Genomic DNA, 20378 nt, shown 5'->3' with positions numbered 1-20378 from the left:
GCCGAAGAATTGATGCTTTTGAACTGTGGTGTTGGAGAAGACTCCTGAGAGTCCCTTGGACTGCAAGGAGATCCAACCAGTCCATTCTAAAGGAGATCAGCCCTGGGTATTCTTTGGAAGGAATGATGCTAAAGCTGAAGCTCCAGTACTTTGGCCACCTCATGCGAAGAGTTGACTGATTGGAAAAGACTCTGATGCTGGGAGGGATTGGGGGCAGGAGGAGAAGTGGACGACAGAGGATGAGATGGCTGGATGGCATCACTGACTCTATGGACGTGAGTTTGAGTGAACTCCAGGAGTTGGTGATGGACAGGGAGGCCTGGCGTGCTGCGATTCATGGGGTCGCAAAGAGTCAGACACAACTGAGCGACTGAACTGAACTGAAGCCATATTGTCGTTTACAACATTACTTTACTTTCAACATTGTACTCTACATTCACCTCTAGACATATCTGCAGCTGAGCATTGTTTCCACTTTGGCCTAGTGGTTTCATTCTTTCTGGAGCTATTAGTAATTGCCCTCCAGTCTTCCCCAGTGTTAACTCTTTGCAACACCATTGACTATAGCTTGCCAGGCTCCTCTCTCCATGGAATTCTCCAGGCAAGAATACTGGAGTGGATAGCCATTCCCTTCTCCAGGCAATCTTCTTGACTCAAGTATTGAACCTGGGTCTCCTGCTTTGCAGGTGAATTTTACCATTTGAGCCACCAGGGAATACACTGGACACCTACCAATCTAGGGGATTCATCTCCTGGTGTCATATCTTTTTTCCTTTTCATACTGTCCATGAGATTCTCTAGGCAAGAACACTGGGATGGGTTGCCGTTCCCTCCTCCAGGGGACCATGTTTTGTCAGAACTCTTCACTATGACCCGTCTGTCTTGGGTGGCTGCAAGCATGCTCATAGCTTCATTCAGTTACCCAAGCCCCTTTGCCATGACAAGACTGTGATCCTTGAAGGGGAGTATATAGATAGGTATGTGCTTATTTCTCCATTTTAGGTTTTTGTTTCTTTTTAACTTTTTTTTTTTTTAACTTGTTTTTGGTTTTGCCTTGCTGGCCTCTGTTGTATTGATCAAGTTGTTTTTATATCTCTGTTAGGAAGTCAAACATCTATTTCTGTATTTTTAATGCTCATCCTTACATTTTTAGTATGAATCCTTACCACAAAGGTGAAATACAAATATCTTTATAGAATAATTCTGTCTTCCTCTTCAGTAGTACATGAGTGTTAGAATGCTTTAATTCCCATCAGTGCCCCGTCTTCCATAGTTTTGTATTCTGGTATCATCTTTATTTATAGTCCCCCGAGTATTGTGCTATTTATTATTATTCATTGAACATTTATTTTTTATCAGATATCATAGAGCATTACTTGACCTCATCTTTATGAAAATTGTGAAAGATAAAAAGTGTTGCTATCCCTTTTTTACAGACAGAAAATTGAGGCATAGAAAGATTAACTGGAAAGCATAATTAGGAAAAAATACTAAATCCATTGAATCTCAAAATCCAAGTTTTTTTTTATCATCCCGTATTTCATAAACTAGTCTTAGCTCTCAAAGAAAAATGTTGAAATAAAGACCTTAGGTCTAAGTAGTTGTTAGAGAATGTACAGGCCATATGGTCCAGTGGTCTCCATTCTGGGTCTTCAGTGGAGGTGTCTGATGGGGCCCAAGGGGCTGCAGATCTGTGTCTTGAGGGTGAAGCTGCAGCTCCTCTCCATTTCAAAGGCTCCGCCTGAGTAACAGCTATCTATAAATACTCCTGTCATGTGCATTTTGTCATACTGTATACCACTGAAGAGCATCAAGAAGAAATGGAAAATAGTTCTGGAGGCTGAAAAATCTGAGATCAAGGTGCCAACAGGGTTGATTTCTGGTAAGACCTCTCTAACTGCTTGTGGACTATTTTTTTCTCACTGTGTTCTCACATGGTCTTTCTTCTGCTTGTCTTGGAAGAGAGACAGGGGGTGGCTGCAGCTGGCCCTGGGGAAACAGACCCTGGGTTCAACCACTCTTCAGAGCTGCCCCTCTCCCCTGCCATGCGGGTTTTTTAAACTGACAGTATTTATTTTGTTTAATGAACAATTTAAACAACTTCTCTGACAGAATTGATTGTTCTATCCCCCTCCTTTTTAGCTGGTGCAGTTTTTCCTGCTTCATGAAGCAGATCTTTTAAAATCCCTTCAGAAATACTCTGCCAGTAATGAATTGCACGCGTCACTTATGTGAAAAATGTCCTAATTTTATTCTTAAATCTTGAGTGGTAGTTTATCTTGTACAGATTATAGGTTGGTCGCTACCTGAAGATATTTTGTGGTCATCGGGACTTATTGCTGATGAGAAGTCTTTGACAGTCTAATTGTAGAATATCTTTTATCTCTGGTTGCTTTTAAATTTCTTTTATCTTTGTCTTCAGTTTCACTGTGTTGTTGCTAGGATTTGTTTTAATGTATCCCTTTGGGGACTCAATGTGTGTCTTTAAACTGAGAAGACTGAAGATTTTTTTTAATTTAATTTATTTATTTTTGGCTGTTCTGGGCCTTTGTTGCAGCGAGGGCTTGTCTCTAGTTCTGTTGCACGGGCTTCTCATTGTGGTGGCTTCTCTTGTTGCAGACCACAGGCTCTAGGGCGCTTCAATAATTGCAGCATGTGGGCTCAGCAGTTGTGGCTCCCAGGCTCTCGAGCGCAGGCTCAGTGTTTGTGGCTTAGCTGCTCTGCAGCATGTGGGGTCTTCTTGGATCAGGGCTGGAACCTGTGTCTCCTGCTTTCACAGGCACATTCACTACCACCGAGCCACCAGGGAAGCCCGAATAAAGATTTTATTGGTGATAAATCCATAACCATTTTCTCTTTCGCCTCTGCTTCAATAGCTTCTTCCACCTTCCATTCCAGTAATTCTCTTCTCTGTTTAACCTATGCACTTAATTTTCTAAGCTGAGTAACTGTATTCTTTGTGTTTTGGTTTCCAGTTGGTTCTTTTCCAAATTTCTGTTCTTTTCTCATGCTTTCTTGTCCTTTCATTAAAGTTTCTACATCTTCCTTTTTTACTTCCCTTTAGGTAAAACATATGTCCAAATATATTCCCAAATAGACAAGTACTCATAATATTTAGTCACATGTGTATTTACAGACACTAATTTGCAGAAAATTACGAATTTTTTGTCTCACCAGCACATTTTAAATAATACTTTTATTCAAGCATTTTACCTTTATCCGAACATACTATTTCTGTCATTATAAGAGCTAGTTTCTGAATAAAAATATAGCATCCCAGAGCAGTTGAAGAGCATTTGGGGATGTCGATAAATGTAGAGGTGGGGCCTGAGAGTCTGCATTTGCACCACACTCCCAGGTAGTGCTGGAGCTACCAACATGTATAACGCTTTTGATGTGCAGAGTTTTAGAGTCCATATTTTAAATTTTAAGTTGTTGTAAACACAGCACTTTGAAAATTCACATACAAGGCTGTCATCAGTTATTTCATCTCATGTCGAAGAACCTCATTTGTTTGATAAAGATCGTTTTTAAAAAGTTTACCTCGTTTGTATGTATGTATCTCTGAATTGTGTAACATATATCATGTAAATGAAGACAGGCTAAGTCATCACGCTGCAGTAACAAACAGTCCCACAGTATCAGTTGCCTTGGAACAGCTTATACCACAAGTTCCCCCACTGCCCCAGGTCTGCTTAGGGCTCTGGTCTGTGTCATCATCTCTTTGGAACATGGGTAGATTCAGTTCCCACCATTGCCAGAGGCCGGAGCAAGTGAAAGGGATAAAAGGAATTATGTTCTTGTTCCTAAAGACCTTCTTCTAGAAGTGACGATGTCACTTTTCATGTTTATTGGTCAGAGGAAGTCATGTGGCTGTGAGTAGCTTCAAGGGGCAGAAGGTTGTCCCAGTATGAGCTTAAGTGGAGGAGATCCAAAACATTTCTGAATAATCCTAATAACTGCTACACATACTTAGTTGCTTTTGAACATGACCATTGAAAGGCTTTCGATAAAATCCTATAATTGCATTTTGGGTTGTTTCATCTCCCCCTAACAATTACTGAATCTGTATTAAATTTTGGTTTTAATGTGCTTCAGATAAAAATTCTCAGGAGTGTCCTCTCTAAACCTCAAAACTTGGCATTGATTAATTTGATTTGCTGCTGCTGCTGCTGTCGCTTCAGTCGTGTCTGACTCTGTGTGACCCCATAGATGGCAGCCCACCAGGCTCCCCTGTCCCTGGGATTCTCCAGGCAAGAACACTGGAGTGGGTTGCCATTTCCTTCTCCGATGCATGAAAGTGAAAAGTGAAAGTGAAGTCACTCAGTCGTGTCCGACTCTTCGCGACCCCATGGACTGCAGCCTACCAGACTCCTCCGTCCATGGGATTTTCAGGCAAGAGTACTGGAGTGGGGTGCCATTGCCCTTTCCGTTTGATTTGCTAGTCAATGGTTTCCACTTAAAGTGCACACTGGAATCACCTGGGGAGCTTTTCGTTATCCCAGATCAGCCTCAGACCAATCAAACTAGAACCCTGGAGGCGGGACTCTGGCATCTGTAGAGAATTTCAGTATGTATATAAAACTGAAGCCCTTTGTATTAATCTGTCTTCTCCAAAGAATGCTTTATTGTTCAAGATAAAGTAATTGAGAGATTGCCCCCAAAGAGAAACTTTATTAGGGCTTGAACAGGAGGTGAGCCACTGTTTTCTGAGAGGCATTTTAGGGGTCAACATCTTGCCTTCTGTTATTGTCACTTCTGTGTTGTTTTGTTAAACCCAGGTATGAGGGTATGCAGTTGCTTAATTGTTGCGTCTGATAGTCCTGTTTTCATGTGTTTCCCTCTGTGACTGTAGTTTTTCCGAAGCAGTCCGTTGGCTGTAGAGAATCTGTGTGGCATGTGGAACTGGGTCCTCTGGGTAATTGTTACTTTTGCTAGTGCTAGGCCTAAGGAGTTTCACCATTTTGGACCATTTTCTGAGCCTATATATTGATGTAAATTGTAAAGAAATAAAAATTAAAGCCTTTTATGTATGTACACATTACATGCAAAAATGGACACAGATACGCACACACTCATACACCTTTACACACACATACAGTAGTTGAATAGTAAGAAAATCCCAAGGCTTTGGGGGCAGGGAGTGGCCCGCAGAATGGAAGGGACTCATCCAAGGACTCACTGATAGAAAGTGAATGAAAATCAGTCTTCCCACATACTTCTGGCCTGACTTATCCGACATTTGTAAATGCGCGCGCGCGCGTGTGTGTGTGTGTGTGTGTGTGTGTGTGTGTGTGTGTGTAGGAGTGTGTTCAGGATGGAGAGGCATGATTTAGCATTTGTTCAGAGACGGGGGGTCTTGCTCCACTTCTGTCCGTTTTCTTTCTTGAAGTTTTTGACTGTGACCTTTCCTAGGCAACTCTTAATTGGATTTGTAGAAGCCAGAAAGTGGTGAGCACACATCAGAGTTGGGGTAACGGGGCCATCTCCTAGCTCCCCAGAGCCACGGACTTGTTTGTGGATTGTGATCCACAATTCCCTCTAACCTGCACTTTCAGAAAGCAAACCAGCAATCTAAAAGTAATTGTTTCCTTCTGTGTGGATTTCTCATTCCAAAGACTGCCATGGCAAGTAGGAAGTTGGCTTTGAAAAGAGTAGAGGAACCTGGAATTAGACGACAGGCCTGCAGTGTAACCGTGGATGTGGTGGCTCTACAGCCCACATTTTCCAGCAAGAGTCCTGATTTCAAATATTTTATTCTGTTGGCTTTATAAACAATTCAAATGCCCTGGAAATTCCACCATGAACCATATTTTCTAAAATATTTCTTAACTGATGAAAGAAGCACAGAAATCCTTTGTTAGACTCTGTTGTCCCAGTTTTGGTTTAGAAAATATATCGCCATCTGTGCAAAGAAGACTTTTTTTTTTCTTCTTCTTTTTTAATGGTGGGGTTTAGAAAGGCAAATTGGGACATACCAATTTAGAAAAAGCTGACCCAGTATCCCAGATCTCTGTGGAAATCCAGGCATTCTTGCTCTTAGCTACTCATCCAAGCATATATACAGACATTCAGCCAGTTCCCCTCACAGTCTACTGGGCAGGGGGCATGATAACTGTGTCAGCCAATGATAACAGGGGCTCTGCCCTCAGAGACTTCACAGTCCATGAAGGGAGATGAAATATGGATACACACAGTGTTAAATACACGTCAAAGGTGTGAGTGTATCAGAGGATATAGAATCGCCCAACTGGGAAGATCTAGAAAGATTTTGATTCACTCCTTCTCACCATATCCCACACAGCATCATTTCCTCTGCATCCTGTTGGTCAGAGCAAGTCATTAGACCAGCCCAGAGTGAGGATCCACCTTGGGGTGAGGCGGGTGGAATGGGCATACAAGGATGTGCGGCTCTCTGTGCATACAGTTTACCGCTTTAAGTTCAAAGACATATTTATTCATCTCACAGCTGGGGACTGGCATCTCACTGTTTTAGCACACAAGTACTTAATCGCAGGTGAGGTCTGGCTGTGCCCTCCTGCTTCTCTGAGCATGTGAGGTTCCCCCAGCCAGCCACAATGGGCACAGTCATCTTCTTTCTCATGCCCAACCCAGGATGAAAGATGATTTCTGCAAAGTTCACTTTGTGAGTGATTCTGTGAGATCGAAGTGGCCATCTAGTCTTCTGATCCGTCCTTCTCCCCTCCTCTTTCACCAACTTTGCTCTTTACCAGTTCCTTGCCCATGGCATCCACCATTCTTACTCAGATTCCCACCTCTCTCTTGTTCCAGGAACTAAAACAGGGGCAGATATTAGCGATGGTACCTGTGAGCCTGGACCGGCCTCCCCAGCCTCCTACATGAACCCCTTCCCAGTGCTCCATCTCGTCGAGGACTTGAGGCTGGCCTTGGAGATGCTGGAGCATCCTCAGGAGAGGGCAGCCCTCCTGAGCCAGATCCCGGGCCCCACAGCTGCCTACATAAAGGAGTGGTTCAAGGAGAGCTCGGTGAGTAGGCCCACGGCCTGGGTGGGGGAGCACAGTCATGGGGCCCGTGGAATGCCATCAGGTTTATCCGAGGTGCCCTAGCTCCTCCTCTTCAGGACTCCGTCGATAGTCACATCCCCATGCCTTCCTCTGAACACTGATGAATTCTTTATCATGTTCATGATATGTGTTGTTCAATATTTTTGTTACGTAGGCTGTCAACCTAGGGTTCTGTAACATGCCCATGCCAGGGTGGTAGGGAGAATAATGATCTTCTGAAGATGCTTACATCCTGATTGCCGGAACCTGTGAATAAGTTTCCATATGTGGTGGAAGGAATCAGGTGGAATTAAGGTTGCTAATCAGCTGAACTTAAAGTGGGAAGAGTGGTCTGAGTTATCCAGGTGGGCTCAGTGTAATCTCTGGCATCCTTGTAAAAGGAAGGGGAGGCAGAAGAGTCAGTGTTGGAGTGATGGGATGGGCGAAGGACTCACACCCCACCCCCCAACCGCTGCTGGCTTTGAAGATGGAAGGGCCAAGAACCAGGGGACACAGGCAGCCACTAGGAGCTGGAAAACTGGCCTGTCCTCCAGAAAGGAAAGCAGTCTTACCCACAGCTTGATTTTAGCCCAGTAAGAACCATTTTAGACTTCTGACCTCCAGAACTGTAAGATAATGAATTTGTGTCCTTGCAAGTCACTGAGTTTGTGGTAATTAGTTACAGCAGCAACCGAGATTGCCCACAGAGGAAGGTGAAGGCTCCTGGGTGGGTCTTGGCCTGTTACAGTTCTGGTTTGCAGACCAGCTTCTCATCCCTTCCCTGCATGAAGACGGTTCTTGGTGGTTCTCTCAGACTGATGATAAAAGCCCCCACCTGCTTCTCCACAGGCTCTTTTTATTTATTTGCTGCTTTATTTTTGGCTGTGTGGGGTCCATTGCTGCGTGTGGGCTTTCTCTAGCTGTGGTGGTGGGGGCTAGGGCTACCCTCTAATTGTGTGTGGGGGCTTCTCATTGCCGTGGCTTCTCTTGTGGAGCACGGGCTCCAGAGCATGTGGGATCAATAGTTTCGTCTCGAAGGTTCTAGAGGGAGGGCTCAGTAATTGTGGCTCATGGAATTAGTTGCCCTGCAGCATGAGGGATCTTTCCAGACCAGGGATCAAACCCATGCACTGGACTACTGGGGAAGCCCTCCACATGCTCTTTTAACTAGGTTGGAAATTGCCGGGGAATGGCTTAGGTAGGTTGGTCCTCTTTTTCCCCAGCTAGAGGATCCCCTTTGCCTCCCTAGAGAGGCATGCCCAGGCTGTTACTGTATTTGCTCTATGATGCTGGTCCTGGCTTCTGCCCTGTCCCATCTGACCATCTGCTGCTCATCTCTTTGTGCGGCTGCGACTCTCTAGCTCACTTTACTCCTGGCATGGACATCTATCCCTCCTTGCAATCCTGCTAGTACTGACTCAGGCTGCAGTGTTTACAGAAAATTTTATGAAGCCTCAAGAAAATGATACAGGTTCATAATTCATTAGCCTGAAATCCTTGGGTCTAGATGCATTTTAGAACTCAGAGCTTATTAAACTTTAGAAAGGTGAGACGGTGCACATGTATTGGATAATATGTACCATTTCTAGCCAGTGCAGGGCAGGAAACACTGAACATTTTTTCAGCAAAACTTGTGAATATCTGCATGAAGCAGGATAAAGACAGACTATCAATACATAATTTGCAGTGACTATGTATATTTACCTTGCACAGATGTGCCTGAATTTATGTAGCCATTCCTCTAATATTGAATTGAGATAACGTGGCATTGCTGTAGAGACTGTCTTTGTCTAGAAATATTTATCTCTAAATATTTTCTTCAGATGGACTCGTGAAAGTAGAATAATAGTTAAAGCAGGCTTAACAGATAAAATGCAGAATGTTCCGTTAAGTTGGAATTTTAGATAAATGATATTTTTTAATAAGTGTGTTTCATGCAGTTTGCTAAGTCTGGCAAACTCTGATCAAAGGTATTAATATCTTTAAGCCTTGTGACACATTTTTTCCAAACTGCTTTTCAGAAAGATTTTGCCCATTTATATTTTCTTTGGCAGGGTTTGAGGTACATCCTGATCAACAACAAGCACTAAGATTGAAAAAACAGCTAATTTCATAGGAAAAAGATTTTCATTTTATCTTTCCATTTCCTTGTTTAGTAGAAAGGCTGAATTTTTAAATAAGCTTATTGATATTTATTCTTCTGTATGGTTTCCAAACTTTTGATCTCATACCCCAATATGAAAAAAAAAATTCAGTCTCCAAATATACATATTCATATATGGAGAATTGTCCTAATATATGTAAGTTATAAAACATAGTCCCAGTAGAAGATCCTTTTTAAAAGACCAGTTAAGAAAATAGTTTTAATATTTTCTTCACATACGCAACCCAGCGGTTATTTTGAGTCTCTTGGCTGTGCCTGCTGTAGTCTGATCTGTTAGCATCTGTATTCTTGCCTCCTTGACCCTATTTGGGTTTTAGTGCTTTTCTTATATTTAATGACTTTTTACTAGCTCTTTGCTTTGTGGTGTTCCTTTTCCTCACTTTCGTTTTTAAATGTAGTTTTTGGTGTTTTTTTTTTTTTTTTAAATTATAAAAGAATTGTAATTTTATCAATCATTCCTGTTTGAGCTTCTTTTCTTTCTAGAAAGGTCCTACTTGACCAATAATATTCACCTGTATACTCTCCCCAGTAGGTTTATAGTTTGATTTGTATTCATCTGCAGTCTTTTTAGAAATAAGGATCTAACTTTTATAATTTACCAAAAGAGGTTCTTAAAAAACTATTTTGGATCTAAAAGTAGTGGTGGTTGGTTTTGCAAGATCCATCCCAGAAAACAGCTTGCGTTCAGATTTGCAGATCTGTTTTGGTGCCTCTTTATAACAGTTGGGGAAATGCTTGCCTTGGGATAGATGTTTCTAAAAGTTGTTGCATTCATAAATCTTTTGGAGTAATTATGGCCATCAGCAACCTATGAGTGGTGTACTTTCAGGGGGGCGGGGTCAAAAGTTCATATAAACATTCCAAGATACCAGGGCTGGTTGTTAGGGTTTTGATTCTGGACGGAGACCACCTGTGTGTATTTTCGTTTTCCCAGATTTAAAGTCATTTTACAAGCTGGTGCACACACAGTCCATAGCGGGTCTTATCTGTATGGAAATAGAATTCAAGGCAGTGAACAAACCCACAGCTCCTCTTCAGATTAATTTTAGATTGCCTTAGGTTGGTACTTTCATTTATTTATTTAAAATTTTATTTGTTTATTTTTGGCTGCACTGGGTCTTTTTTGCTGTGTGTAGGCTTTTTCTATTTGTGGTGAGGGGGGCTACTCTCTAGTTGCTATGCGTGGTCTTCTCATTGCGGTGGCTTCTCTTTGTGGAGCCTGGGCTCAGCAGTTGTGGTGCACGAGCTTAGCTACCCCGTGGCATATGGAATCTTCCCAGTCCAGGGATCAAACCCTTGTCGCCTGCATTGGTGGGCAGATTCTTAACCACTGGACCACCAGGGAAGTCTAGTTTGATACTTTTAATTAGAAGGTATTGCTGTTCAAATTGTAGTTTCTGGACCAGCAGCTTTGGCATTCCCTGATAACTTGTCTTAAAGAAAAAAATAGCTAGACTTTGCCTCTCCCCTCCCCAATCCGCTGAACCATTTCCAGGTGATTCATATTCACTTTAAAGTTTGTAGAGCACTGCCTTAAACCAGAGACTCACACAAATTGTTACCCTCCTAACCCCCACAAAAACACACAAAACACATGTGACTCAGAATTGGAACTAATAAGATAGCTTGAAGCCAGGCTCTCATTTCTCATTCATGGTATCTTGGATGTTTGCACTGTTCTCCTTCGCCATAAATGTCAGTTGTCATAATCTGGCCTAGCATGACCCAGCCCTGCCTCATGACATCTGTCAGTGGGGATTCTTTCTTAATAAAATATGAACAGTAAGGAGGTTTATATCTCACTAACATTATATGTTATGTTACTAACATATAACTAATAATACATGTATTAGTTATATGTAACTAATAAATGTCCAGGGGATGGGTGGTCCCAGGGTTAAATCAGTGGCTCTGGGATGACGTTATAGACACTGACCTTTCTTATCTTTCTCCCTCCCCATCTCCAGGGGTTGGTTTTTCCTGAGGCATGTCCCCTAACACAGGGGTCCCCAAGCTGTAGGCTGCAGACCAGTACTTCCTGTCAGATCAGCAGTGGCATTAGGTTAGAAATAAAGGGCACATAAAGGTAATGAGCTTGAATCATTCTGAAACCATTCACCCCACCCCCACCCATGGAAAAATTGTCTTCCATGAAATTGATCCCTGGTGCTAAAAAGGTTGGGGTACTGCTGCCCTAAGAAGTAAGGCAAGTTGCAAGAAGGCTACTTGCATCTCTGGGCAGCCTCCCTTCACACAGATAGTTGTGTCCAGAGGTAGAACATGTCCTCTTCTTATAAACTGGGGAGGAAAACCTCTATGTGAAACCTCCCAGCAGCTTCCCATATGGTCCCAGTGGTCAAGATTTGTTTGCATGTGCGTACCCTAGCTGCAAGGGAGGCTGGCACTCTCATCACAGTGGAGGGGAACCTCTGTCAGGGAGGAACCAAGAAGTAGGGGAAACGAATGGCCATTAGGAAGAGAGCTCATGGTGACTGCCATACATCCTTTAGGTCTGATGTTAGTCTTCTTGTTGACTGACAAGTTCATGTTTTCTGTGTATGTGTGTTAACCCCCGAAGGAGAGAATCTCATTGACCTAATTCAGAATTTTTGGACTAAGTCCTCCAAGTATATGAAGAAATATCAAATGCAAAAGAAATAGAAATTAAAGACATTCTCACTTACACTCAGCTATGGACTAGCTGCCTTTGGGTCAGATGTCCACCCAAAGGCCAGTAATTAGCTGTGGTGAGAGGGGAGAGGATCATATGGTAGGAATCACAGTCTTCTGTTCATCAGTAGCTGCAACGGGGATCTTCAGGCTCAGATGATGGCGACTGTAGTGCACAGAAACAGGGGCTGCTGAAGGGGCCATGGTGGATGTCGGGGAGTGGTTGGTGGTTACAGCAAGCAGCAGACTCGTCCTGGTCCCCTGCCCTTATGTCTTAAGTGGTGAGGGAGCTCTGGTCCTAGTGCACTGTGGTCAGAAAGACTGTCTATGGGCAGCTGTGTTTCTTTACAGTGGGGCTGGTTCCTCCTCTGCTGGGTGCTGGCAGGGGTGGGCACAGTGGCCATCAGCAGCAAGGATCCTTGGCCTGGAAAAAGTTATAAATAGGCCAGACTTGTGGTAAAGATACAGTGGAACAGAACTGCCCAGGATTCAGGGGTACTGGATTGTGAGCATATTTCCAGAGCTTTGGGGCCTAAAATAGGATCCTTCCTTTCTGGGCAGGAAGAGTAGGCTTTAGGTCTGGAAGTGTGTGTGTGTGTGTGTGTGTGTGTGTGTGGGCTCTCTATGCTGGAGACCCTCTGGGGCTTCAGTGATAAAAGGAATGAAGGGCCCGGATTCCCTTGTTCTAGGAGCAGTGCGTGCTCAGTCGTGTCTGACTTTTTGTGACCACATGGATTCCTCTGTCCATGGAATTCTCCAGGCAAGAATACTGAGGATCTTGCTGACCCAGGGACTGAACCTGTGTCTCTTGCATCTCCTGCATTGGCAGGTGGATTCCTGACCACTGAGCCACCTGGGAAAGGAACAGTACTGTTGCCCAACCAGATCTGTTTGTCTGACACACAGCAAGTCAAACACTGAGGTACCACAGTTTACAGCCAAGAAAGAGTTTATTCTCAAGGTAGCTGAGAAGACAGGAGACTCTGTCTCAGATCTGCCTCACTGAAGGTGAGGGAGCTGGAGTGTTTATGGGATGAGCAGGGTGGTCTTAGGGGAGAGGTGACTGTGAGGAAATCCGTGTTCTGTGCAGGTGCGTCTGGACTCACGTTTCCGCATGTTGGAGATGGAGACCCTTAGCATCATCTGAGGGTGGAGTTCTCCAATCCTCTGACGTCAAAAGGCCATTCATTCAGACATCTGCACAGACTCAGCTTTAGGCTGGTGCCAACCAGCCCCTGCCCAGCTCATGCTGGTCAGGTAATGATTCCAAGTAATTGGAAAATAGCTGGGCTGCGTGAAGCTGGAAAGATATGCTATTAAAGGGAGGAAAATAGAAGGAAAGAAATAGACCAAGTCAGCTTAATCAAGGAGGGCAGTTTATAAGCAAAAGAGTTTTAACAAGCTATTCCCTTATGTGTTGTTCTATAAGACAAATTCAGGAATTTCTATTATTAGCTTCTGTAAACTCTGTGGGGCACAGTTTCAGTATCTGTGTCTGAACTCTGGGCTTATCCTCAAAGTTGGTGGCACACCACGGAGCTTTGGACAGGGCTTTTGTACAGGAAAGGTTCCTGAAGTCCAAGACAAGCAGGCTTCATGGAGCCTGGCCTGCAGAGTAGCATCAATGAGGCCAGCCTTTGACAGTATAAGATTGAGACCCTCTTTCATGGCTGGCAGACCAGGCCAAGCTCAGGGTCAGGACTTTCAGGAGATGAAGCTGAGGCCCATGCCAGAAGGCTACAGCATCTCTGCTGTGACGGGAATGGAGGCGAGTTCCAAAAAGAGGCCGCCTCTTTCCCCTCCGTGCAGGTAAGCTTGTGGTGACCTAGGGGTGAAGCTCTCAGGGGGAGTGGAGCCCATAAGGAGCTGGAAACAGCCAACTAGTGAGAAGCCAACCAGTAAGACTCTGATGCTATGAAAGATTGAAGGCAGGAGGAGAAGGGGGCAACAGAGGATGAAATGGTTGGATGGCGTCACCAACCTAATGTCCATGAGTTTAAGCAAACTCTGGGAGTTGGTGATGGACAGGGAAGCCTGTGTGCCACAGTCCATGGGGTTGCAAAGAGTCAGACATGACTGAGCGACTGAACTGAACTGAGTGAGAAAGGGAGGGGTGATTAGACCCAGTGAGCCTGGTTCCTGGGAGGTGCCCAAGCAATACTAGAGCCAGCAGAGTCTCCAGATGGAGCATCTCTGGGGGCTTCTCTAATAGCCGGGTACACACATTCTTCATCCACAAGGCATCGGACTGTCCCACTGTTTAATCACTTCAGATGTGGGTCCACGGGATTTTTTGGTGAAAACCTGAGGTTTCAGGGACTAAAGTCTGAGCAAAGACAAACCCAGAAGCAGCAGAGGGGAGGGTGGGTAAGGGGAGAGCTTGGCAGAGACCCTCCAGAGGGACTGTATTCTGTGCTACTTTCTGGAAGTGGGGTTCATGGAACAGGCCTGGCCTCCCAGGGGAACCCAGGCTCTCCTTGGCCAGGCTGCAGGTGTCCTGCTCAGCGTGTTCAGGCAGGTGGAAGGGAATGGACCAGGTGAGGCAGTGTGGGAGGGAGGGATGAGCCAAAAGGCCAGCTCTATGCCACCCTCATGTGGATGTGAGTGGACTTCGTTTCCCTCCTCTGGGACTCAGTTTCCCTACCGGAAATGACAGCTGGTTTGACAATACCTCTGTAGGATCTGGCCACGCATTCCAGTTCTGCAGTTTAAGGGCTTTAGAGCAGCCCCCTGGTAACCATCAGTCCCTGCCTTCCTCAGTCTGGACTTTTGTTAAAAATATATTTATTTATTTAACTGTGCTGGGTCTTAGTTTCGGCATGCAGGATCTAGTTCCCTGACCAGGGATTGAACCCTGGGCCCCCTGCATTGGGAGTGTGGATTCTTAGTCCCTGAACCACCAGAGAAGTCCCTCAGTCTGGACCTTTAAGTTTGCAAAGTAGAGACAAATTAGGGAACCTCTCTTGGTATAGCTGCTCCATGTCAGGGCTCAGCCAAAGCCGTCATCTCTGGAGCGGTGAAATGGGATGCCCTGACCGGGGAGCCTCCTCTGAGCCTGCTCAGCTGGTCCGGGGAGGTGAATCCCATCTTAGGTCTCACCTCTGTCCGTCTATATATCAGATATTCATGTGCCCTCAGTTACCTTCTTAACCAGATTCTCCAGAAATAAGGAAATAAACCAGACCCAGGAGGGCACATGGCCACCCCCCACCAGCCCCCATCCGCTCAGCCACCTTGTCACAGATGGCGGCTCCTCAAACAAAGCCCCTGCGTTCCTGCCAGAGTCAGCCTGCAGTCTTTCATTCTGGCCAGAGGAGCAAATCTGTTCACCATATTGAAAAGCCAGAGTTTAGGGGGAGAAAAAAAAGGATGGAGGAAGCTGTTTTATGAATTATAAGCCGTCAGCTTGCCCTGCAATTCTCTGTATCTCTGTCCTCCACCTAGGGCCTGGAGTGAGAGATGGATGGATGGGGTATTTGTGTGGCAAATGCGTTCATTTTGAAAAGTTACAGGCAGGAATTATATAGGAAAATGTTGGCTTTCTGGATGTTAGAAAAGGGGAAATTTGGTGATTGTTTTTCATTAAAAAAAAAAAAAAATGAAGGCTTTGTGAGTCAGTTTCCAGTGTGTGTCCTGCTATAGGTGTGAACTTGAGAGCTCAGACTTGTAGGTACTTTCTCTCCTGTCCTCTCTCCTGATGCCTGGTGTGCGGGTTGGAGGAGGGCCCTTGTCTCTGTGCAGTACTGGAAAAAGCCACTAGGTGGGAGTCAGGGACAAATGCTGGAAAGTCTAAAGCTCAGGAACCCGCTTTGTGAGAAAAATAACTGCCTGCTTCCGCTCACCCCCAGCCAGCCACGTTGAAAGAGGACATAAGCTCCTCTCATTAGTGAAGTTGCTGGACAGTGTACCTGAGTCAGCTGGCAAAAAGAATTATTTTCCTTGGAAGCCAGTGGACAAAGGATAGGCCTGGGATGCCTCCACTGCTTGTGCCCCCGCCCTTCTCCTTGGGGGAGGAGACCAGAGGGATGACTGCTGGTCCTGGGAGCAGAGGTCTGACCTTCCATTATCAAAGCTAAGAAGCTCTCTCCAGACACCTTTAATCCCAGTGCCTTTTACTAGCACACTATTACTTAGGATGGCTCTCCATTTCCTGACCTGTGTTTTTCAGGCCCTGTCCTAGAGAGGTTTCCTATACCTTGGGGATTTTGAAAGTTTTTTTTTTCCTGGCATAACACCCCAAACTGGGGCCTTTAGCCATTGCAAACTTAGCAGTTTTAATTTTCCTGAATTTGGGTGTTTTTTTTTTTTTTGCCCTCTTCCAAGTAATTGCACCTTACTAAAATTCTGGAGATCTGGATTCTTTCAGACCTGACTCGAGACTAGTTCAGCCCCTAAGAACCAATGTTTATAAATGAGCAAGAATGTGCAAACACTGGTGGGAGAGCAAATAAATCCTTCCCCGCTCAGTTTCCTGCTCCGGGCCCAGGGGACATGGTGGGCGGTGTTGCCGGGTTAGCATGACCTGAGGTCTGAGCATGTAGACACCCGCCCACCCTCTGCCTGCAAAGAGGGCATGCCAGAGTCACAGCGCTGGGCGTCCTGCCCTTTCAGGCAGGTAGGAAGGTTCAGGAGGAGTCGTACTTCAGGCAAACTGCTCAGTAGCCTGTGCTCCAAGGAACTTCTGAAAATAGTTTCCTTTTACTCCTCAAATATAGTCATTAAGACTGGCAGGATGGGGAGACTGTTAGCGATGCCCAGTCTCGGGCCCGATTCCCAACCTGCTGGGCCTGAATCTGCATTTTTACAAGAGTGCCCTCTGTCCCTGGAGATTCATTATAGAGAGACATCATCCTCACCCGGGGGTCAGCAATCTAGGGTCTGTATTTGGTCTGCTGCCTATCTGTTATTCCCTGAAAGCCAAGCATGATTTTTTGTGATTTCCAGTGATTGATGGGAAATCACAAGAAGACTAATTTGTGATGTGAAAATGATGTGAAATTTAAATCTTACTGTTCACACACACACATAAAGTGTCACTGGAACACAGCCACCCTCACTGGCTTCCACATTAGCTGTGGCTGCTTTTGTGCTGTAAATGAGAGAGTCGACTGTAACAAACCATATGGCCCGCAAGCCTGAAACGTTTGCCATCTGGCCCTCTACAGGCAGAGTGTGCCGCCCCTTCTGTTACCCATTTTGGAGACGGGTCTTCATGCCTGGACACTGTGGGTACCTGGGCTATGGGGCCAGGATGCTGTTGCACAAGCAGGACCTTGCAGCCCAAAGGACCACCCACGGTCCTCAGGCCGTCCCTTCCTCTCCCAGAGGTAGGCTCACGGTGCAGCATGCCTGCTGAAGGACATAAGCCTGTGTTTGATGTATCAGGGTGTCCTGGCACCTATCATCATGGCCCAGAGGCCAAGGCTCAGCCCTGAGCTGGAGCTCAGGATGCAGGCCAGAGGTCAGCTGACTAGCTCATGACCCTTCTCTGTCCATAGTTGTGCCTGATTCCTGGCCACCAGCAGGAGGAGCAAATCTCAGAACTCCATCCACAGTCATTCCCGCATACGTGGGATTCCAGCCAGATAAGCAGCTCTCCTGAGGTCTCCCCGCTGGACCCTGGGATGAATTCACTGATGGCTCTGGCCTCATAGGTGTGTTTTCACTCCCGCAAATGATCAGGTGCCTGCTCTTTGCCTTCAGCTGGCTGCCTCATGTTCCAGACAGTAATGAATTGAGTCTCACTGACCTTGACTTGCTTTTGGGAAGGCTCTGAGGGCTATAGGGTTACCGTAATGAATCTTATTGGTGTATCCTGTGTGGCTCCTGAAGACTTCTCCCTTTAGTGATGGATCCAGGGAGTCCCTGAGGCTCTGCCTCGCAGGGCAGTACAGTAGAAGTGGGACCACCCCCACCATGCTTAATAAGGGCAGCCTAATCCTTTCCAAGTAACTACTTAGATGGGCTAAAACCCAGGCTTTCAATCTTTTGGGAGTCATGGATCATTTTGATGATCTGATGAAAACTATTTCAGAGAAATAGTGATTTATACATACTCATAGTGCTTTGTATACATTTTACGGATGTAGTCAAGAGCCTGTCTGATCCCCCAAAGCCCCTCTGTGACTCACTGTGAGGAGCCTCTGGCTGGGTGGGCTTCTGAGTGAGGGGGCACAGCTATGGGTTTGATCCTATGCCTTTAGAGTGCTATTTGTGGATTGAGTTAATTACAATATAAAATTTAGGGTTTCAAAGGAAAAAAAGAACTGAGGTAAGAATTACTACTTGAGGTACCATAAAAATATGTCAAGAATTTAGCTGCAGTTTATCTGGATTTCCTCCCTCCTCCCCTCTTCCCTACTCTCTTCTCTCTTCCCCTCCTGCCTCCTGTCTGTCTCCTCTCCTCCCGTTCCCTCCTCCCCTCCTGTGCTCCCCTTCTCCCTGTCCCCTCCCATTCCTCTTCCCCTCTCTCCCCCTCCCTTCCTCCTCCCCTCCCGCTTCTCTTTCCCCTCTCTCCCCTTTTCCTGCCCTCCCCGCCCCCCCAACCTCCAATTCATCACACATGAGTTGAGCTAATAGATGAAGCTGACCCTATCTCTCTTCTCTGAGTCAAGCATCTTTACCTCTGGGGAGCTCATTCCCTCCAAGTAGTTTCAGGCTTATCTTGCCAGTTTCACCATTTGAGCCTCATTCTTTCATTCAAAGATCATTGAAGTTGTTACTGTGTGCTAAGAATTGTGCTAGGTGTAGAAACTAGAGATGTGAATCAGAGCTCAGACACATGTCCTCCTGTCTGAAGTGGGAACAGGTGTGATTGAGTACCACAGGGCAGGCAGTGATGTGGGGAGGGGCATGGGTAGCAGGGAGCCAGCCCACGTGCAGTGGAAGGCAGCTACATTGCTGTCCAGTCCTCTCTTTTCTCCTCTCACACTGGAACCTTCCAAAGGATACCAGTCTTTCTCCAAGGGTGTACAGGCCTTTCCCCATACAGACCCTCAAATTGACTTTGCTTCTTCCTCCCCAGCACCCCAGAAATACCTTTATTACGTGGCACGTGGAAATTCTTCATTTGCCCAGAGCAGGAAGTTGGTTTCAGTTGCTTTGGATGCTGGGCAAATGTGTATTGACCAAAATGAAGACTTTTCCAGGTTTTTAGACAGGAAAAAAAAAAAAAAAAAAAAAGAAAGGTCTAGCTACCCCTGCAACCTTAGGGATCTTGACTAGCACATCCTGCCCTCGTCCAGGTCAGGGGACCTCAGCAAGTAGGGCTCGCACTGCACTCTGGAACTGGGCCAGAGGCAGAAGGCGGCTTGAGAGCTCAGGGCATGGGCAGCTGAGCCTGCTTTTTCTTTCTGGCCTCTGATCTGGGTGTGTCTCCAGGAATCTACTCCTCCCCCTCGTGCCAGCTGCTGGCCAGAGCCCTCCTCCTGCCGCCTCTGTGTCCTCTGTGGACGGGACCAGCCTGCGGGGGACTGTGCGTGTTTTCTGCTTTGTCCTCAGGCCCTGCTTCTGGGCTGTGGACAGCGAAGATACCATGATAAGCGGCATGCCTTCTCTTCAGGCTAGGAGCTCCAGGAAACTCCCTGCTGACTCCCAAGGTGCGCCAGGAAGGCCCACGCAGTCACAAGATGTGTGTCTGCAAGTCATTTATGGCAGCGGAGCTCAGAGCCCTTGCATGTAACCACAGTTCCCCTTGCACCCACATCAAAGACCACTTTCATAACCAGTCAGAGCCAATGGCCACATGTTGCGGGTTGGGCAAGGGAGAAAAGCTGTTTTTAAGAGAGCTCTCAAAGGAGGTGGGAATGTGAAGAGGAGGGGGCCAGCATGTGGGGAGTGCTGGGGAGACCACCCTGGAAAGCCAGCATGGGACCTGCCAGTAGGAAGGCAGGCCCAGCTCCCCGGCTCCTACCCGGAGCGCTCCCTAGACCTCACGGACACACGTCTGGGGTGGGGACCGCCAGCGAGGCAGGCCTGGGACTCGCTCTTTCCCACCTGTCCCTGTGCAGAATGCGGCCTCAGGGAGCCCCGGAGCGACGGCTGGGAGCAGAGCTCTCCAAGGTGGCAACACTGGATGGTGCCGCCAGCGCCCAGGATGGCAAACCCCCAGCCGGGCCAAGAAGCCGAACTGGAGCTGGTTCTGAATCTGTTCTTTTTTGGAAACAATCAGCTTCCCTCAGGGCACAGCCCGACGCCGGCCTGGAAGAGAAGGGGTAGGCGTGGGCTGCTGGGTGGGGGTCAGGCTGTGTGTGGGAACCAGCAGTCCTCCAAGAGCTGCACTTATTTTTAGTCCTCTCCCCAGTCCCAGATAAACCAAGAGCAGCTGGGAGCCTGTGGGTAAATGCAGAATGAAGCAGAGACAGGAAACCGGGGTCTCTCCCTAATGAGTTCCAGCCACTCCAGAAGGGGGAAGCCAGACGAGGAATTTTCTTCAGGACTGTTTCCCTCTGGCAGCCTCTGGTATTATCACCAAAAAGAATGTTCGTGTGTGTGTGTGTGTGTGTGTGTGTTTGCAACTC

General features: G+C 46.3%; 1 protein-coding gene across 9 annotated transcripts in view; it reads left to right on the top strand.

The window, feature by feature from the left end:
* PPFIBP2 (PPFIA binding protein 2) overlaps positions 1–20378 on the top strand; it is a 163692-nt gene that overhangs the window by 50083 nt on the left and 93231 nt on the right. For 6 of the 9 annotated variants that reach the window (XM_042233096.1, XM_060399948.1, XM_042233094.2 and 3 more), the window contains exon 3: positions 6793–7007. In XM_042233096.1, the coding sequence (XP_042089030.1) occupies positions 6793–7007 (215 nt within the window). Of the gene's footprint in view, positions 1–6792; positions 7008–7449; positions 20073–20169; positions 20320–20378 lie in introns of those variants that run through there. The other 3 variants (XM_060399963.1, XM_060399962.1, XM_060399959.1) reach the window with 2 other exon arrangements.

Source organism: Ovis aries, chromosome 15 (assembly GCF_016772045.2).
Source record: "Ovis aries strain OAR_USU_Benz2616 breed Rambouillet chromosome 15, ARS-UI_Ramb_v3.0, whole genome shotgun sequence".
NCBI lineage: Eukaryota > Metazoa > Chordata > Mammalia > Artiodactyla > Bovidae > Ovis > Ovis aries.
Note: the sequence above shows the minus strand (reverse complement) of the source record. Positions and strands in the feature narration are given on the sequence as shown.